Genomic DNA, 17,697 nt, shown 5'->3' with positions numbered 1-17,697 from the left:
TTAAACATTTGACTTAATAGCATGAAAAGCAGAGACGTGGTTAATGCAAACAGTGATGTCTCTGTGAGTAGGTGAGCCAGTAAGATACCACTGAGCACGGTGAAGAATAGCATGATCCAAACATGGAGTGCAAACACTATCATGTTATTGGTAGCTTTGTTTCACAAGTTAAGGCATGTGAGTCACATTTACATTTGTGCACAGCTGCAGATTTTGCAGATGTAACACCTTAAAAGTGTGTCTACACGCATGTTTGCATTTACATGAACACAGCTGGAGTGAGTCTAAAGAGGTAAAGGGTGTGCAGAGATGGCAAAAAATGTTAAAGACCCAATCCTAACACATGCACTCGGTATATATTATATCTGAAAAGATAACACTGCACACACAGGCTGTATTATTGCATTACATTAATTCCATTTTATTTTACTCAATTACACAGTTGTCAACATACAACAAATCCACACGGAGGCACGTTGAGTTCACATTGAAACACTTGAAAACATAAACACAGTGATAATAGAGGCTTCTGGTTGTCCACAGAATATTTCTAGTTTTGTAACTTTCACACAAACGTTGACACCGATGATGGCTGCACTACAACTGCGCGGCGAAGCGTCTAATCTCCTTTCATTTCAAAGAGAACCGAGTGTGATGATCATGAGATTGTCCCCACAGTTTCTCAAATGTGAAACATGTCACATTGAGGCTTGTATGCTGCATGTGTCAGATTAATTGGTTTTGTTCAAATAAAAAAAAAAGTCAGTGAGTAACAGATGGAGCGACATGCTCAGCGTTGGGTGTGTAATGACCTTTAAAATCCTACACAAAGCAACATGATGGAACAAACTCCATTAATTCAAACAATATGAAGACCTAACATCAGTCAAAAAACATATGATGGCATTTAACGACTAAATAGTTGCTGTCTTACAGTGCTGAAAATCAGTATAATGTAAAGGGATTAGTGCATTTCTGTTAATACACCTTCAAAAACACAGTGAATGTTTAATCCTCATAGGTAATTTCTCACAGACGATGGTGCTCGAACTGCATCCTGAGGCTTATGGTAAAATGCTGCATCAGTTTAAAGAACTGGGGAAAGAAAACACAATCAAATTACACATTTATTTTTTTGCTCTCATGACTAATAACACTCCACTTCCATTAAGACAATTTTGGAAAGCACTCCCACATTTTCCACCAGCTGAGAAAGATTATTTCTGGGGGGACGACACCTGCCAGGACTGACTCATAAAATGGTCCCATTTGCCACAGAAAGCACGCTCGTCTCTGCCACCGTGTCAAAAACATTAGAGAAAATCAACACAATAACATTTTGTACCACTGATATTTCGCTATTAATACACCTATACATAAATAAAGCTCTGATCTACAGTACGTTCTCGTGTTATCGGTATTATTGCACTACACGTTCACCCCTCATGATTCTCAAGTGGCACAATGAAGAGAGCTGCACAGAGACACAACGGTCTGTGATACAGACACACATGCTGGGTTAATACAACAGTGATGGAATATTTGGGGGTAAATAACAGTCAACAGCTGAACAACCCCCCCCTCAGAATTTGTCTGGAACTTCACAGTTTAGCAGGTTTTACTAATAGTCACAGAGCTGCAGCAGTAACAGGTTTCAAAACTAAAAACTATTCTCTTCATATATTTGCAATTTACAGCTATGTTAATGGTAACATCGTCACTATATGAAGCCACTGCTTCGGGGTGCCGTATCACAGTAGGGGCGAGAAACTGACAGCTTGGCGAGGGGACAGACGCTCTCTGGTTCAGTCCCTCAGATTACATGGACATGTGTTCTGGGAGCACGTAGGAGATGTCATCCCACGGGTGGCGATAGAGACCCTGCTTCAGCCTCTTCTGGTCCAGGTAGTGTCCTGAGGAAAAGGACGGATTGATCGTCACAGAGGAAGAAGTGTTTGCCATGTTGCATACATGCATAAAAGACACCGGAGCAGTGTGTCTGCACACAGAAAGGACTCACCGATAAACCCCATGCTGCGTCCCAGGACAAAGATGCCGTTCAGAGCGCCGATTTCCACAAACTCATCAGCTTCGTCCCTGTGATCGGTATGATGGACAACAAGAATGAGAGTGGATGCACACAACATACATGCATAATAACTTCTGTTCTACCATCTCTAGTCCCAGCATTTCTTCCTACCTGTTTATTATATCAATGTATAAATGAGCTTGTTTGGCTCTCAGTTAGTCCACGCCATCATTATTTTGTCTCACCTTGTAAAACCACCACAAGTCCTGAGCAAGTCCACAAAGGCCACACCAATGAAGCCATCCACATTCAGGATCAAGTTGGGTTTCTAATGCAGCAAAATCCACACAGGGAAAAAACGACGACGTTATTTAAAAAAGGAGCGTGTCATTACTCAGTAAAGGCCCTGAATGCCAGCATGAAGGGCTAAATCGTACCTTGGACGTGGTGATCTTCTCTACATCCAGAGCGTAGTCCAGCAGCTGGGTGGAGGGGAAGTGCTGCTTCACAAAGTCCTTCAAGATCTGGACTCTCATATCTGGATTATTAATCTGGGAAAGCACAGATCATTCCCTTTCATTCAAAATCATCCCTCTCCCTCACCCCTCCAGCACTTTTCCTTAACATGATATTTCTAGCCCCAAAGCAACAACAGCATCTCTGTTCCCTGTGTTATTTAATAGAGATAACCTTTTTTCCTCCGTCTCTTTCGTGCCAATATGGTTTTCTGACACCAGTGTCTTTTGTTGAGATTCTGAATTCTTATCGGACTAAATCAAGCGAAGCGCTGAGCACATAACTAGTGGTAGAGCCTGGTATGAACTGTTGGAAACCCGGGCTATACTTAAGAAAGCTGTGACACCACCGAAGGCCAAGTGGCCTTGCTCCTAAAATGATGAACTTCCCGGCCCGCGTGGTCCTCACCGACTTGACTCTGTGCCCAATGCCCATGATCAGCTTCCCATCCTTCTTCATCTTGTTGACAAACTCCATGGGCAGCATGCCGCTGTCAAATGCCTTGCTGAACTGCTTTGCTGCAGCGTCCAGAGCTCCTCCGAAGCGGTCTCCCTGTAAAAAAGGGAAAAGAGACATGCTCATGGTGGACTTTTGCAGGCCGATAAACGTAGCAGATCAGCAGCATTGACGTGTCTTACGATGGTGAGAAGGCCAGAGGTGAGGCTGGAGATGAGATCTTTGCCAGCTCGAGCGCAGACTATGGTGTTGTGGGCACCGGAGACAGCAGGGCCGTGATCAGCAGTCACCATCAGGCACATCTCAATGAACTGGCAGGCGTACCGCGGCAACCTGCACACAAAATAGGAAACAACTGTTATGTGGTTGAAGGGTTTCTTTAGAGTTTCTTTATCAGCACTGCTGGGTTAAGAGGCTGACCTCCTCTGGAACCAGAGAAGCCCCAGAGTTCCTCCCAGGCCGATTTCCGACTTGAAGACCTCGGTGATGGGCATGCCGGCGTAGATGAGCTCCTGACCCCTCTCGTCACAGATGCTGGTCATGAAGGAAGCGGGCTTACGGATCAGACCCAGCTCCTGTGGAGGCAAACAGATACGAGATTTCACACCATGCACTCGTGTTTAAACCTTGATTTCTTTCAGTTTAGCCCCCATCTGAGGGCTAACTGCTTGATTTATACTGCTGTCATTCAGAGGTATACTCACTCGTGCCCAAGAGTAATCCATCGGCACCGTGGGAGGAGGCATCTCCTCGGCTGGCTGGATGACTCCTTTGTCAACAAGGTCATCATAAACAGATCTGCACGCACAAAAGAAGACTTAGATATGCTCAGGAATCAGAGCAGAATACTGACAAACAAGAATGACGATGTGCACTGACTTGATGATCTCTCCCAGCTCATCGAAGCTCTTGGGGACAAAAGCACCGGCCTCCTTCAGAGCCTTGTTCTTAGCCACTGCTGTCTCAGACGCCTGGTTGGCACAGGCTCCTGCATGGCCGAACTGAACCTGAGGGGGAAGAAAAGGTGCAACAGGGGTCAGAAAACAATCATTAATGCCTTGAATGTGTCATTATGCAGCAGGCTAATGGTGCCTGATGCGCACCAGCCTCTACACCTGCCCTCTCACCTCCGAGGAGAACATGGTGGCACAGGTGCCAATACACCAGCACACCACTGGCTTTGTGATCCTGCCCTGTTTGATGGCCTCACAGATCTTGTACTCCTCTGTGCCTCCGATCTGCAGGAGGAAAGAGTAGGATCAGGATGTAGCAAATCAATGACTCCTTAAAGCTGCAGGCGTCAGTGTGTGTGGATTTATTCCTCACCTCTCCCAGCACGACAATCATCTTCACCCCGGGAGTGTCTTGGTAACGCAGCACATGATCAGTAAACACAGAGCCCGGGTATCTGCAGAGGAATGTAAAAATTACACTCCAGCTCGAACCCACATGCTCACACCCTGCAGATAAAAGATATTTACATACCTGTCCCCCCCGATGGCCACGCCTTCAAAAACGCCATCTGTGGTGCGGGAGATTATGTTGTTGAGTTCGTTGGACATGCCGCCTGAGCGGGACACGTAGGCCACGCTGCCCGGGCGGTACAGCTTGGAGGCCAGGATGTTATCCAGCATGCCTCCAGTGTTCCCGATCTTGAAGCAGCCTGGCTTGATTCCTCCAACCTGGATGAACACACACACAGGTTTGCTGGTTTGCTCAGACAAAAGAACACTGTGTAAATCTAGTGAGAAGCGAAACAGGACTAACGGTTGCTGGTCCAATGATTGTCACGCCCTTCTCGTCTGCGGCCTTGATGATCTTCCTGGTGTGGGCTTCAGGGATCCCCTCAGCGATTATGGCAATGGTGTGAATCTGAAAGCGATTGAACAGAAAGCCTTAACTTCTTTTTTCCCAGCTGTTCAGCACCTTGCAGATGGCGCAGGATGAGGGTGCGCTCACCTGTGGGTACTGCATGGTCTCCATAGTGCTTTCAAAGGCCGAACGCAGCGATGCAAAGCTGATGAGCACGTCCACATCTGGGTGCTTCTTCATGGCGTCGCTCATGTTCTTATACACGGGGATGAGGATCTCTTTATGGCCCCAGTAGAACTTCTGTTTGTGGTCTCCACTGAAAAGGCATTCATCACGCGATGAAAGGACACAGTTTACTTAACAGGCTTTCATTACATTGAATCCACAATTAAGATCCGTTACACTGACAGCAGGAGAAGCTGAGGAGGAAGGACAGAGCGCACTTACGTGAACGGGTACACCATGGCTGCGACAGATGGCTCATCTCTGGAGCAGACATAGTCAAAGTCCAGCATGCCCTGCACCGCCCGAGTCTGCATGCCCCACACTATGGACTTGGTGTGTTTGCTGAAGAGGGTAGTTGCCTTGGCTGCAGGGAAAGGACAATAAATACAGATAGAGGCTGCACACCAGGTCATAAACATTGATTTCCTCCTCACTGCCTGTGCAGATCAAGTGACTCAGCTCCAAAAAGCCCTACTGCCTACTGATATTTTTTACATAATTACAACAAAAAGGCATGTTGATGTAACATGTTGTTGATCCAGTTATGTATCAGAACACTGAACGCTCCTCCTGCCCTCCAAAGGGGGAGCTGTTATACTCAACTTCAACCATGCATGATCACAAGGCATCTAACTGTCATGCATGGAAACACATCAAAGCCTCAGCAGTCACAGTGCAAAGGTGTCCCAGTGCTGTGTGTGTGTGTGTGTGTGTGTGTGTGTGTGTGTGTGTGTGTGTGTGTGTGTGTGTGTGTGTGTGTGTGTGTGTGTGTGTGTGTGTGTGTGTGTGTGTGTGTGCGTGTGTGTTTTCTCACCAATAGGAGCTCCAGTTTTGGTCTTCTTGGCTGGTGAGCTTTCAACTCTGGCTCTGTTTTCAGAGAAAGAGGCAGTTCTGCTGGATGCTGGAGTCTGGAAATAACAAAAAAAATACTTTTTTTATTCTGCTGTGCATATTTGAAAAAGTACATATGCTAATGAGCATAACAGAAAAGGTCTAATTATTTTATGACATCACCTACACACAAGTTACACATTGAGTCTTGGCGTTCTTGATTTTTCATGCCATCAGCGAAACAAGGGGAGCTTTGTGAAGGAATGACGAACTGGATTTTAGTGCTTTAAATGGTTTTAAACTGGTCATATAATTTCATAAAAATGCATGCTTTTTATTTCTGACTTTTATTTGTAAAAACAGGTGCAGGCCCACACGCTCACTTTGCTGAAAGCACTGCCGGTCTTAATGGACGCCTCAGGGGCTCTTTGAGTGAGAGCAGTGCACAATGCCCTGCGATGCTCTTACACAAAAGAGCCACTGGCCTTCTGATAATCTGGGTCACCAAAAGGACAAACAGCAGTGACTGAAACAGAGCACGTCTTCTGCTCGCTCGCTAACTGCGCCGCACTGCTGGTGGAGCTGATGATGTAAACTTGCTGCGCAGCGAGCCGACACAACGCCTCGACAGCCTATTCGTCTCCGTGCGTGTCATACCGATGTGCTGCCGCTAGAGTTGAGCAGGAAGTTGGCAGTGTGGGCAGCAACAGGAGGCTGGTTGGGGATTGGCCGGTGGCCCAGTGCCATGCCAACAATGGCAGTCATGTGGGTTTCTGTGCCAAAGACGTGGATGGGGATCCCAGTGGTCTTGCCTGAGGAGAGCAGGCAGAACATAATTAAGCGTGGCGTATGAATATCAGCAGGTGCTTGCAGACAAATACACGCTTTCACAAACCGGTGCAAAGCGTACAACATACCGACTTCTCCCATCACTCTGAGACCTTCCTGGTAGTTGGGGCCTCCACGACGGACAAAAATGGTGACCTCATGCTCCTTTAGTGGCACCTGATAGTCTCTGATGGCTCTAACAATCCCCTGGCAGAGACGAGGATGTGCTCAGTGGATAAATTCACATGAAGTACGTGACATTAAGAAAAAGCATGTGATGCTTAAATGTACCTTAAATGTTGCTGCGACATTTGTGAAGTTTGCGATGCTTCCCCCAATGATCAAAACCTTTCCTGGAGAACACGATGATGAAACATCGCTTTAGAAACATAGAAATAAACACACACACTCTTTGAGCGCACACACAGAGTTTGGGCGGAGCAGTTTTAATACCCTCATGGTGCTTCTCTCTGGTCATCAGAGACAGGATAGTCTTGGCGTAGTCATAGGTCTGCTGTTCGCTCGGAGCTCCCGAATACTCCCCGTAATTGGCCAGCTCGTTGACGCCGCCCAGGTCACAGATTGTGTCGCTGGGAGAGAGGAAAAGGCGTTAGTAACAGCAGCTGTGCATCTCCTGGGACAGTCGTATCTGGTTGCATACCGGCTTCTCAGCGCCAACAGTGAACACAATGTTCAGAAAAATTAGATTATGAGCCCTAAACGTCATTATCCTCACAACCACTAAATGAACTTTTTCCTCTCTGTTGTGAATTAATGCTGTAAACAGACAACTTAATAGTGCACAGGGGGAACAATTAGTCGTGGCTGATGTGTCTGCACGTCATGCTTTACACCCCCGACAGACGGCGTCGTGACGGAGGCGCCGCTCATTCCTCCAGACTCTCACTAAAATGGCAATATCTAAGAATCAAATTTAGCAGGCAGCTGAACAGGCGGACTGAGCTGCTGCACCGTCAGCCTCACTGCTGCATCACGAGCAAACTCTGCTAATGCTAAACCTAATTACGTGCAGTGCAATCAATCAGCGAGGATAAAGTGAAGCAGCCAGACGTGCAGATACATTTCCACTTGCTCGGTCCTGCGCTGGCGGTGGGCCTGGGTACCTGTACACCACTGAGGCACCTCCTCCTGCCACCATGGTCCAGATCCTGCCTCGGGGGTTGAGGAGGGTCAGTTTGAGGCTGGCGCCACTCTTGGCGTCGAGGTCGGCGATGTAAGCTTCCTGCAAAAGTCGAAGAAAAGGGCAACGAAGAGGTGAGAGACAGGTTTTATGAATGCTACAGATAAGGGGGGGGTGTGTGTGTGTGTGTGTGTGCACGCATGTGTGTGATTGCAGCCTTAATCAAAGCCGGGCTTGCACAAGTACCTCTCCATATGCCTGCAATTCATTACATGTGCTTTCACTGATTTAAAGAGCTATTAATTGGAAATACTGTACAAGTATGAAGAGTGGCAGTAGATGTGATGTGCATCAGTGGTTGTTTGTGACAGTTGGGGCCACAGCTGGTGGCTGGGAGCTAAAAAAGCCTCCAATCAAAGCCGCCCGCTGTCCCTCGTCTCCGCTCAAGACTCACTGCAGCCCAATTAGAGCCCGACTGGTGCACAGGCAGTCTGTCTCAGACGAGCTCCTACATGCGTCAGCCAAAAATAGAAACTGTACGAACTAATCTCTCTGATTTACCTTTCAAAACCCTCAAATTTAAAATTGAATGCTTCGAAAAAGCAAAGAAAACCACACTCAGAGTCGGATCTCTTCTATTGTTACAGTACACGACACGACATCTGAGCGCTCAGCTCTCTGCCCAGGCGACCTTTACTTGAGGATGTCTCCATACCTCTCCACAATGACTCATAAAGGCTGATGAACAGCTGAGAGTTGGTGCCACCCCTCCTCATTAATTCAGCCTGGGGCAGCCGGGGCAGGGGCTGCTCCACAGCGAAGCGGCGGATAAACCCACTGAGAAATGATCCTTTTCCTCAGGCTGAGAAATTTAAATTTCAACTATTTACGTCTAATGAAACATGAAATCTAGTCATAGTCGGAGTTTAGCCCGTTAGTTTAAAAGCAAATTGGAAATCAGCAAGTCCAAATTGCTGGGCTGTAACACTCAAAACCAGCTCTTTGATGCTGACGCACTGAAATTTGATGCATTTCTACAGCAGCTCCGTCTCTCCGGCCCCCCCCCTCACCTCAGGATAAGCCTCCCTGCCGAAGGGTGGAGGGAACTCCACATCGCCCCACTTGGCCTTGCAGATGTAGTCAGCTGTAGCATCGATCTTGGCTGCCATGTCCAGCACGTAAACTCCATCTTTGGTGACCACTGAGAGAAGCGGGGGGGGGGGGGGGGGGACGGGGGACGACACACATGTTAAGATCTATACTCCAACCAGGTTTACAAACACCCTCCGACTGAGATTCATTCTGTTAGCAGCGCTTTAAATAGGTCATGATGGGACCATGGTCGGACACCAGTGACCACAGCCTTCCTGCCGTCCCCGCAGGAGGTGGAAGAGAGCGGATGAGGCGAGGAGATGGTGTGACATCAAAGCAGGCAGCCGGTCTCACTGCGTCGACAGGAACAGCTGCCAGAGGGCGTGTACTGGTGCCCAATTACTCCATTATAAACACACGCCGCCTTCATCAAACAGCATGCGTGAATTATTTAATGTTTCCTCTGCAGCGTTAAAAATGAGGCAGAATCAACTGTTTTTATTATGCATTGATGTTTTCATCCCCAATTTCCTTTTGATGTCTCCTTATAATTTCATAATCCCATAACGTATTTATGAATCTGTGCTGGAATGAAGCGCGTACGCCTTCGTCGCTGCTTGTTCACATCGGGGCATTTGAGAGAAACAAACAGCGTACCGAGGGGGTTGATCTCCAGGTAGGTGAAGAACAGGTCCTCATACAGGTTGAAGAGGCCGACGATGAAGCTGGCGAGGACCCTGCAGAGAGACGACACGCGACAGATGAAAGTCATCTTTGTTTCTGTTGCTGCAGCACCAGAATAGACTGCAGACGTCTAGTTAATCACAATATAATCAGCTGAAATCATTTGTGGACTGACAGATAATTAATATGCAATCATTTAAATAACTGATTCATCATTTGAGCCAATTTTCAAGCAAAAGTGCTGGTACCAACAACCGGAGCAGTTTTTAAATGCTAAATATACAACACATCTAAATAACTTATAATGTGCATGACAAAAAGAGCAATTTAATGTGAAGGATAACTAGAAAAAAGAAAGAAAAAACAAATACACAAACGCTCTTTTAATCATCTTCTAACTTGTTAAACATTCACAGCATAGCAATATGAAACTCTTAAGCAATTATTACCAGATTTCCCTCAAAACAACAAAATAAAGTAGAAATCAAAGGTATTTAATTCTTAATTATTTAATTCTGGGCTGTGCAATTGGATTTTCTTCAGAAAAAAAACAACATTATGGCTATTAAATTTCCACATAATTCAACCCATGACAAACGACAGCCGTGTCATTGAAGGATTGTTAAGCTGAACAGGAAACAGTCCACCTGTAAATTATCTGCAGAGAGTCTCGCTGCAGACAAGGAAAAATCTAATTTACTTCCTCCTTCACATGTCAAAAGAGAGCCGGGAGGAGGAGGAGGAGGAGGAGGAGGAGGAGGTGTAGAGGGGCAGCATTTTGCTCTCCTCCCCTGCCTGTCAGTCGTGCAGGCAGCTCAGAGCCTTTGTAACCACGTCAGCCTGTTGTCAGGCCTCCGACTGGCCCGCGGGGGGAAAACTGCGACCGAAACCCCGAATGACTCAGCTTTCCATGTCTGCCTCTGACGGGAGGGCAGGAAAACCGGCCAAGTGCCGCTCCTGTTGTGCGAGAGGAGGGCGAGGAGAGGAGTGTGTGGGGTGAGGGGGCCAGCTCGGGCTGGCAGAGTGATTTCTGGGGCAGCTTCTTCAATGTCAGCCAAGACAGCGAGACCGGCCAGAATCTGCTGTCAGATGAACACTGCCAGAGAGATGGATGGGGGGGCCGGGGGGGCCGAGCCGCTGCATCGAACCCATCAAAATAAACCGACGTGCTCTGAATGTGGCTGTCCTGCAATGAAAAAAAAAAAAGGCCGGGGGCGGAGGCTGATCGAAGAAAGGCGATGCAGAGGAGGGAGACTGTCATTTGTCTAATGGAAAGCCCTCCACCCTTCTCCGCCTGCTCCCCCCACATTTACAGCCAATATCAAAGTGCTTTCTCTGACTTCATTTGTGGCGCTTTTGTTTCCCGCTGCTGGTCAGGAGTTTCATTATGTAATGGAAAATGTCCACTTTCTTTTTGGCTTTTTTCGGGTCTTTTTTTAGCATTTTGCTCGTGATAAAAAGGATCATTAATAATAAACGTCACAAATCATGACCGCGCTAGTTTCTGTTGTCTTTTGATGTTTAAAACACCTCCAGCTGAGCTGCACAGAGGCTGAAGTGGAAATCTCTTTAGAGTGCTTTCTTTTTTTAAAGCACACATTGTTAGGAGCTGTTCCTTCAAAATAAAATACCTGTTATTTGTCATTTGAAAATCAAAAGCTGCACGAACTATAGCACCAAAAATCGCTGACACAGTCACGCTGTAAGCTTCAGGTTATTGTCCAATCCCAGTCCAAGCTGGGACACACGCACTCAAAACACTTCCTCATTTAACTCACGCTTTCTTGTCATTGGGGACGTGGGTGAGCAGCTCTTTCTTCACAGAGTCTTCGCTGATCTTTTCATCCACCCCGATTAGCAGCTTCTTCGCCTTGGCATCCACATCTCCCACATCCACCCCTCCCTCGTGGTGAAACAGCACATGGTCGCCCTCCCGGGTGGCGTAGATGCACACGTAGAACTCCTCTTCCTGAACAATGGGGTTGAAATGACACAGACGTCACTAAACGGCTCTTTACCCGACATCAAGGATCATCACTGCTAATTTAGGAATGCTTTACCTGCTTATGAGGGACAAACGGCTCGATGAGGAAGTTCTTGAGAACGCCTTTGGCTTTTCCCACCTGAGGATCATCAAGACAATAATTCTCTCAAGGTGGTGAAATAATTAGTAAAAAGAAGCTGGAGCTGGAGCATGAACCCCCACGGGTTCAGCGCCTCACCGGGCCGAACGTTTCAAAGGAGACAGGTTGAGAAGAAAGAAAAAGAACATGTCGTCACGCATTACTGCAGGCAAAGCACCGCGAACACAGCTCATTTGGCGAGGCTGTCATCGCTCCTCTGTTAAAGGCCAGCGGGCACAAAGTAACCGGGCTGAGAGCGGCCAGGCGGAGAGCAAAATAATAAAAGGTCGAGAGGGAGTTGCCATTTTTGAAGAGTGCAAACAAAAAGGAGGTTGATGACAGGTGGGGGGGGGACTGAAAAACCCACAAGGGGCTCAGGCTAGTTCAGAAAGATGAAGAGACGCTGCCTCAGAGGAAACAAAAGAAAAGCCATGAATGATTCAACTTTCAATTACACAAAATATGAAAGACTCAGATAGCAGAGCGAGGCAGCCACGTGAGGTGAAAAGACATGTAAAGTGTAAACGTGGTTCAGTTCAATAAACTTATTCACATCCACCGCTATCGAACCTGACTGGATTCTCTGGTGATTTCTCAAGATAAGCTAACAGCTAGCTAAGCTAACAAGCAGCCAGACAAGACGCTTAGAAGCAAGTGGCAACAAGCTTGCAATTACAATGATGAAACTCAGCTCTTTCCGAACATAAGACTGCTCTGTTACACATTACTTCTACTTTAATGCAGCTTACACATTTTAGGGAACCAGACTAAGAGGGTACAGCCTCGCTAGCAGCACGGACCCACTTTGAGCTTATGCTAACATGCCCACAATGGCAAAGCTAGCATCTGATGTTAAACAGGTGCACTATGTTCACCATCTTAGTTTAGCGTGTTACCATGCTAATGTTTGCTAATTAGCGCTAAACATGAAGTACAGGTAAGACTGTCATACAAGGACTGGACAAATTAGCCACTAGCATGGCTAAAAAGAAGAAAAAACAGACTAGCATAATAGCTTTTTCTTAGCTATAATGAGACCAAGATACTGATTTACTTTAATGCATCTTAAACAATTGATGGCCCCAGATAAATATAACCAGTGGTTATTCATCTGTGCAATTACTTCTACTCTTTAGAGAACAATAAAGACAACAAACAAGCTGAAACACTGCTCTGACCACAGTACAGGTGTGGCTTCATTCATCCTTATTTACTGCCGCTGTGCAGAGACACATCCACGCTGCAACACAAACACCAACGCTCCCTCTTTAATGACCCATGCTGGTCCGTCTATAACTTGCTTCTTGGTTTATGAGGCACAGCAGCATCTCGGTGGTACAGTGATGGATGTTTTGCGCCTCTGCTGACTGGATAGATGGACTGTTTATTCACCAGCAGCGCGCGCCTCAGCTGGGCTGATTTAGTGGCTGAGGACTGATGCTGAAGCCCTCAGCAATCTGGGCGGCTCTTTAAGAAAACACACATCAGGAAAAAAATACACGCGCAAACCAAATTGATCATGCTAAAGGGGGAAGGAGGGTGAAGGAAAGGGCAACAGGAGGAGGATCTGACTAAAGCACTGGGATAATATTGATTTAAGGAGTGTTCAGCAAAGTGCATGCTCTCAAACACAGGGGTCAGGTGGAGGTAATTGGCTGAGAGACATCAGAGAAGGAGGGGGCGGATGACGTACTGTCGTCTCTCTCATGAGGCGGGTCTTCAGCCACTCTTTGACGCCTTTCAGGTCCAGGTTGACGCCGACCAGGCCCAGCTTCCCTCGCCTCTTGATCAGCTGGTCCGGCTTCACCACCAGCCTCTGGAGGAGGGAGATAGACACGGTGGTGTGACAGGTGACTACACTGCACTCAGGCTGATGTTCACAGTGCATTTAAACCACGACAATATTATTTATAATATTTATTTGCTGAATGACAGAAGCTTGACATGATAATGAATTCAAACTATTATCAAAATAACAAATTCTAGTATGCTTGTTTAAGTTTTCTTTAGATTCAACTACAGTTAAAACGATCTTTTTCAACAGATCTTTGGTTAATTGATCAACATAAAATGAATCTGAAACAATTCTACATTTATATGTTCTGCATTATTCTTGTATATTCTTCCATGATAATATTTGCTAGTGATATATTATAGTAAAATGAGTCCTGATGTTGTCAACTTTGGCTTTAGGAGACTGTAATCTTAATTTTTCAGAGTTCTTTTGGACAGTTTATAGAACAGCTGACTCAGCGATTAATCAAGAACTGGCAGGTTAAGGGAAAACGATCAATAGTTGCACCTGCTCATCCTAATCTCCAACATGAGACAGCAGATATCTATCTGTCATCCAGAGATATTTGAGTCCATCAGCAAATCCAAAGCTCCCAAAATAAAATGCATCACCTGAAAGTTGACGCGAGCTTTATTTAATTGAATCTCTCAGATACGCAAGTCCCTTCTGACGCAAAAGCGAAATCACATCCAGCCCCCACCGACTGCGCCCGCCTCCTCTCACTTGCAAGTCAGATAAAGAGAATGACTTATGACAGCGGAGCCATTAGTATCTGGGCGCTCGCCAGTGAGCAAAGAAGGAGAGGGCGGAGGGTGAAAGTTAATGCAATTTTCTAATCAGTCCTACCGCAGCACATATCTCCGTGCATCTGCCCTCCACATCCTCCTCGAACCTTCTAGATAAAAACCTTCAGCCGTGAGGGAGAATGATATTTTGTCCTGCGAGATGAGTCATTCAATTAACTTCTATTACAGCCCATCGATCGGCCACTGCTTCCCTGCGAGGAGCAGCGAGGGCTGGTCTGAAAGCAGGTGATGCGGTAAGAAAGCGCTGCGTGTGTGCGAGAAACCCGAGCTGAACTCTGACCTCCCGCTTACCAATTAGGAATCAAAGAGAAGAGAGCTTTCCTCTTCTGCATTTCCACCAAGAACATCACAGAGCTGCTGGATCGCTCTGCTGTCTGTGACGTCAGCTAACAAGCGCCAGGAGACCACTCTGCTGCCAGCCTAAGTAACTGTCTCCATAAAGAGGAGCTCATTTTCCACAAGCTGAACGGAGGCCGAGCTTTAGGCATTTATGGGCTATAAATCTATACCGTAACAACGAACTGTCACTCAGCCAAAGTCAATCTTTCCTCACCGTGCACACACAGTTGTGCCACAGCTGGTTCTCACCTCTGTCAGCAGCCACGGGTGCTCTTGCGCCAGGCGGTCAAAGTCTGTGTCAGCCGTCACGTTGGCATAGCGGAATCGGTTCTGGACAGCTGCGGATGTGCAGATGTACTTGTAGAGGAACTCCTTTCCCGTCTGCTCGGAGATGGCTTTGGCCGACATGACTGCTCAGGCTGGACTGGCCTGATAGATGGACAGAGATGAGTTACAGAGCAGATCTATGAGTGGATGAGACAAAGGATGAGCAGAGGATTTTAAAGGGCGATATGATTTTCTCCTTTATGAACAAGAAAAACAAAAACACCTTGTTTGGCGTCCTCTGCTGTCAACAGTCAAGAAATGGTCTGCTAACCAGGTGATTGAAAGGCGGCTTTGTAATTCATATTTTCCACAAATTATATCAGAAACACTGACTGACGTGCTGCAACTGAACTCCACAGATTTAACAGACACGCTAGAAAATGAAATACTCACTGCAGGTTCAGGCCTTCGGTCTTTGTGCACGGTCAGATTTATTTCGTTTGTCTCGGCAGAACACGGTGAAGCCAGTGAAGCCTCAGTTTGTTTGACCTGCGCACTAAATGGGCACTTATTTCCCACTCAAACAATCAGCGTCCTGCTGGAGAAACAGCACAGAGCGTGCACAGCGACTGGACTCTACAGCTGCAGGGAACGATAATCTACAGGTTGATCTGACGCCATCGATTATTGTGAAAAGAAACAGATTTTTTCCTCCCTCTGGTAGCATGTGATGGAAGTAGAGCTGCAATTTATGATTAGTTTAATTAACAGTTCATGTCCTGATTATTTTCAGGATTAACTGACTCATCATTTTGTCTGTAAAAGGTCAAAAAAGCAGCAAATCCTTACATTTAAGACGCTGAAACCAGCAAACGTTTGACTGTTCTGCATGAAAAATGACTGAAATAATAATAATTCAGCCATTTTCTGTCTGTTGATTGTGCAGAGGTTCCTTTATCTTTCTTGAGGAGACACATTAGACACAGCATGGCATCATTTTTCAATGATGCAACCAAGACTGGGAAAAACAGGGCAGTTAATCAGACTGTAATTTAGAGTTTCATCACAACAGCAGGATCACTGAAGCAAACCCTGATGTCTGCCGCTCCCGTCCGACGTGAGAGCAAACACACTAACTCTGATCAGCATGAATTTACTGCGCAGAAAAATGGCTTTTGACCTGACTCAAAGTGTTCAGGTGTGGCAGATTCAGACTTCCTGTAAGACCATATTATCTGCCTCGTTTGTTATTATCAGCAGTTTTACTGTAAAAGGCATAAAAGGGGTCATAAGGGGCACAAGGTTTGCTTCAACCTCAGATCGAGCAAATGTAAGCGCTGAGAAGAAGTCTGCTTTTTGGCTTATTGAACGCAAGTGTCCTGTTCTGCACGATTTTTGATGCGACACACTGGACCAACCACAGGTTAGACTGGAAGCACTGGAGGATCAAAGTCTCCAACGGATGATTGGTCCAGGTGATCCTTCAGATGCAAATGTCATCATTGCAATACACCAGGATTGAGAAATGTGGCTTAATACGGCTATAAAATACCAATGCTTTCCCTAATTGGCAGCTCTAGCACTGTGCACCACCTGCTCTGTCTTTTTCTTCTGCGTGGCTCATTAGGCTGAAAGCCCTCAAACAGGACTACCTGCTCCTCGCTGCAGCCCCTGGCAGTTATTTCTTAAATGGATTAATGGGACTGTCAGGGACCTTTCTCACTATTGATCATGGATGTCCCTGAGTAAGCACGGTGCTGCTTCCAGGCCAGCCAAAAACACGGCTTTTCCAAAGCTCACCCAGGTCCCATATATCATCCACTTTCTCTGCACGACTCACCTGCCAGAGGTATTAAATATCACCGCTGGACAACAGCAACAACACTGCTTCAGATGAGCTCAGTAACATCTACAAACAGGGGGTGATGGATGGCTGGTGGGCGAGGCAAATCATGCACAGAGCTAAATCACACACACTCACACACATCAGCTGATGAAGATCAAAGTTGTAGCTTCATATTTACTTTTAACTCGTGCAACAAAACCTGTCTGACTATGCAAAAGCATCGAGTCATATTGTTGATCCCAGAGAGGGAAAAAAGTCATTCATTAACAAACCGGTTAGACAGCATGCCACCTTTAGTAAATGTCCACATCACCACTGGAAGAAATCTTAAACTTTAAATCTTAAAAACCCTGATGTAGACAGAGCACAGGCTGGACGTGGGCTGTAGTTCAACTTGTTTTACATTTATTTTTTACACAGAAAGAGACGCAGAGAGAAGGAGCTCGAGGAAGTGGTGGAAAAAGTACACGCGCATTTTAAAAACAATATGTAGTTTACCGTCTTTTTGTTGATTTTTTTTCTTCCTTTAACGACTCTGGGTGGATGTTGTGGGTGGATGTGTGTTTGTTCTCGGCAGTGTTGCTCCAGCCTCGCCGTCGGTGGGAACCAGAGGTGCCGGACAGCGGAGCCTCCTGTGAGTTTTGTCTCCATCGCCCATCTGCCGATAGGCTCGGCTGATGCGTCCTTGCTTCTGATTGGTTCTGCACCATGATGCGTTCACCAACCGTGGGAATTATTGCCACCACGCGGTGGGACGCACACAAAGAGGGGAAAATCAAACGGCCAATAAGACAATGGGAAAATTTTTCAAAATGAGGTTTTACATTGTTATTTCTGCATTGTGTTTACATAGAGAGAGATCAGAATTAAATATCTGCGTTCTCATCAACATGTGCAGAAGTGTTTT

General features: G+C 46.3%; 1 protein-coding gene across 1 annotated transcript; it reads right to left on the bottom strand.

Annotated features, from left to right (window-relative positions):
* Positions 1–397: 397 nt before the first annotated feature.
* On the bottom strand, positions 398–17,452 carry aclya (ATP citrate lyase a). The gene is made up of 28 exons (XM_070980849.1): positions 17,289–17,452; positions 14,927–15,106; positions 13,431–13,553; positions 11,675–11,737; positions 11,393–11,583; positions 9,588–9,667; positions 8,909–9,039; positions 7,822–7,940; positions 7,151–7,287; positions 6,989–7,050; positions 6,787–6,904; positions 6,527–6,681; positions 5,853–5,946; positions 5,261–5,402; positions 4,961–5,129; positions 4,769–4,873; positions 4,487–4,683; positions 4,328–4,409; positions 4,129–4,239; positions 3,881–4,008; positions 3,706–3,799; positions 3,422–3,576; positions 3,184–3,334; positions 2,954–3,097; positions 2,467–2,580; positions 2,275–2,357; positions 2,021–2,097; positions 398–1,913 (listed from the first exon to the last, which is right to left on the bottom strand). Exons 2-28 carry the CDS (start codon positions 15,083–15,085, stop codon positions 1,819–1,821), a joined length of 3,279 nt encoding a protein of 1,092 aa, XP_070836950.1. The 5' UTR covers positions 15,086–15,106; positions 17,289–17,452; the 3' UTR covers positions 398–1,818.
* Positions 17,453–17,697: the final 245 nt, after the last annotated feature.

Source organism: Chaetodon trifascialis, chromosome 15 (genome assembly GCF_039877785.1).
Source record: "Chaetodon trifascialis isolate fChaTrf1 chromosome 15, fChaTrf1.hap1, whole genome shotgun sequence".
Taxonomy (NCBI): Eukaryota; Metazoa; Chordata; class Actinopteri; order Chaetodontiformes; family Chaetodontidae; genus Chaetodon; species Chaetodon trifascialis.
The sequence above is the reverse complement of the archived record's forward strand: the minus strand, read 5'-3'. Positions and strand labels throughout refer to the sequence as shown.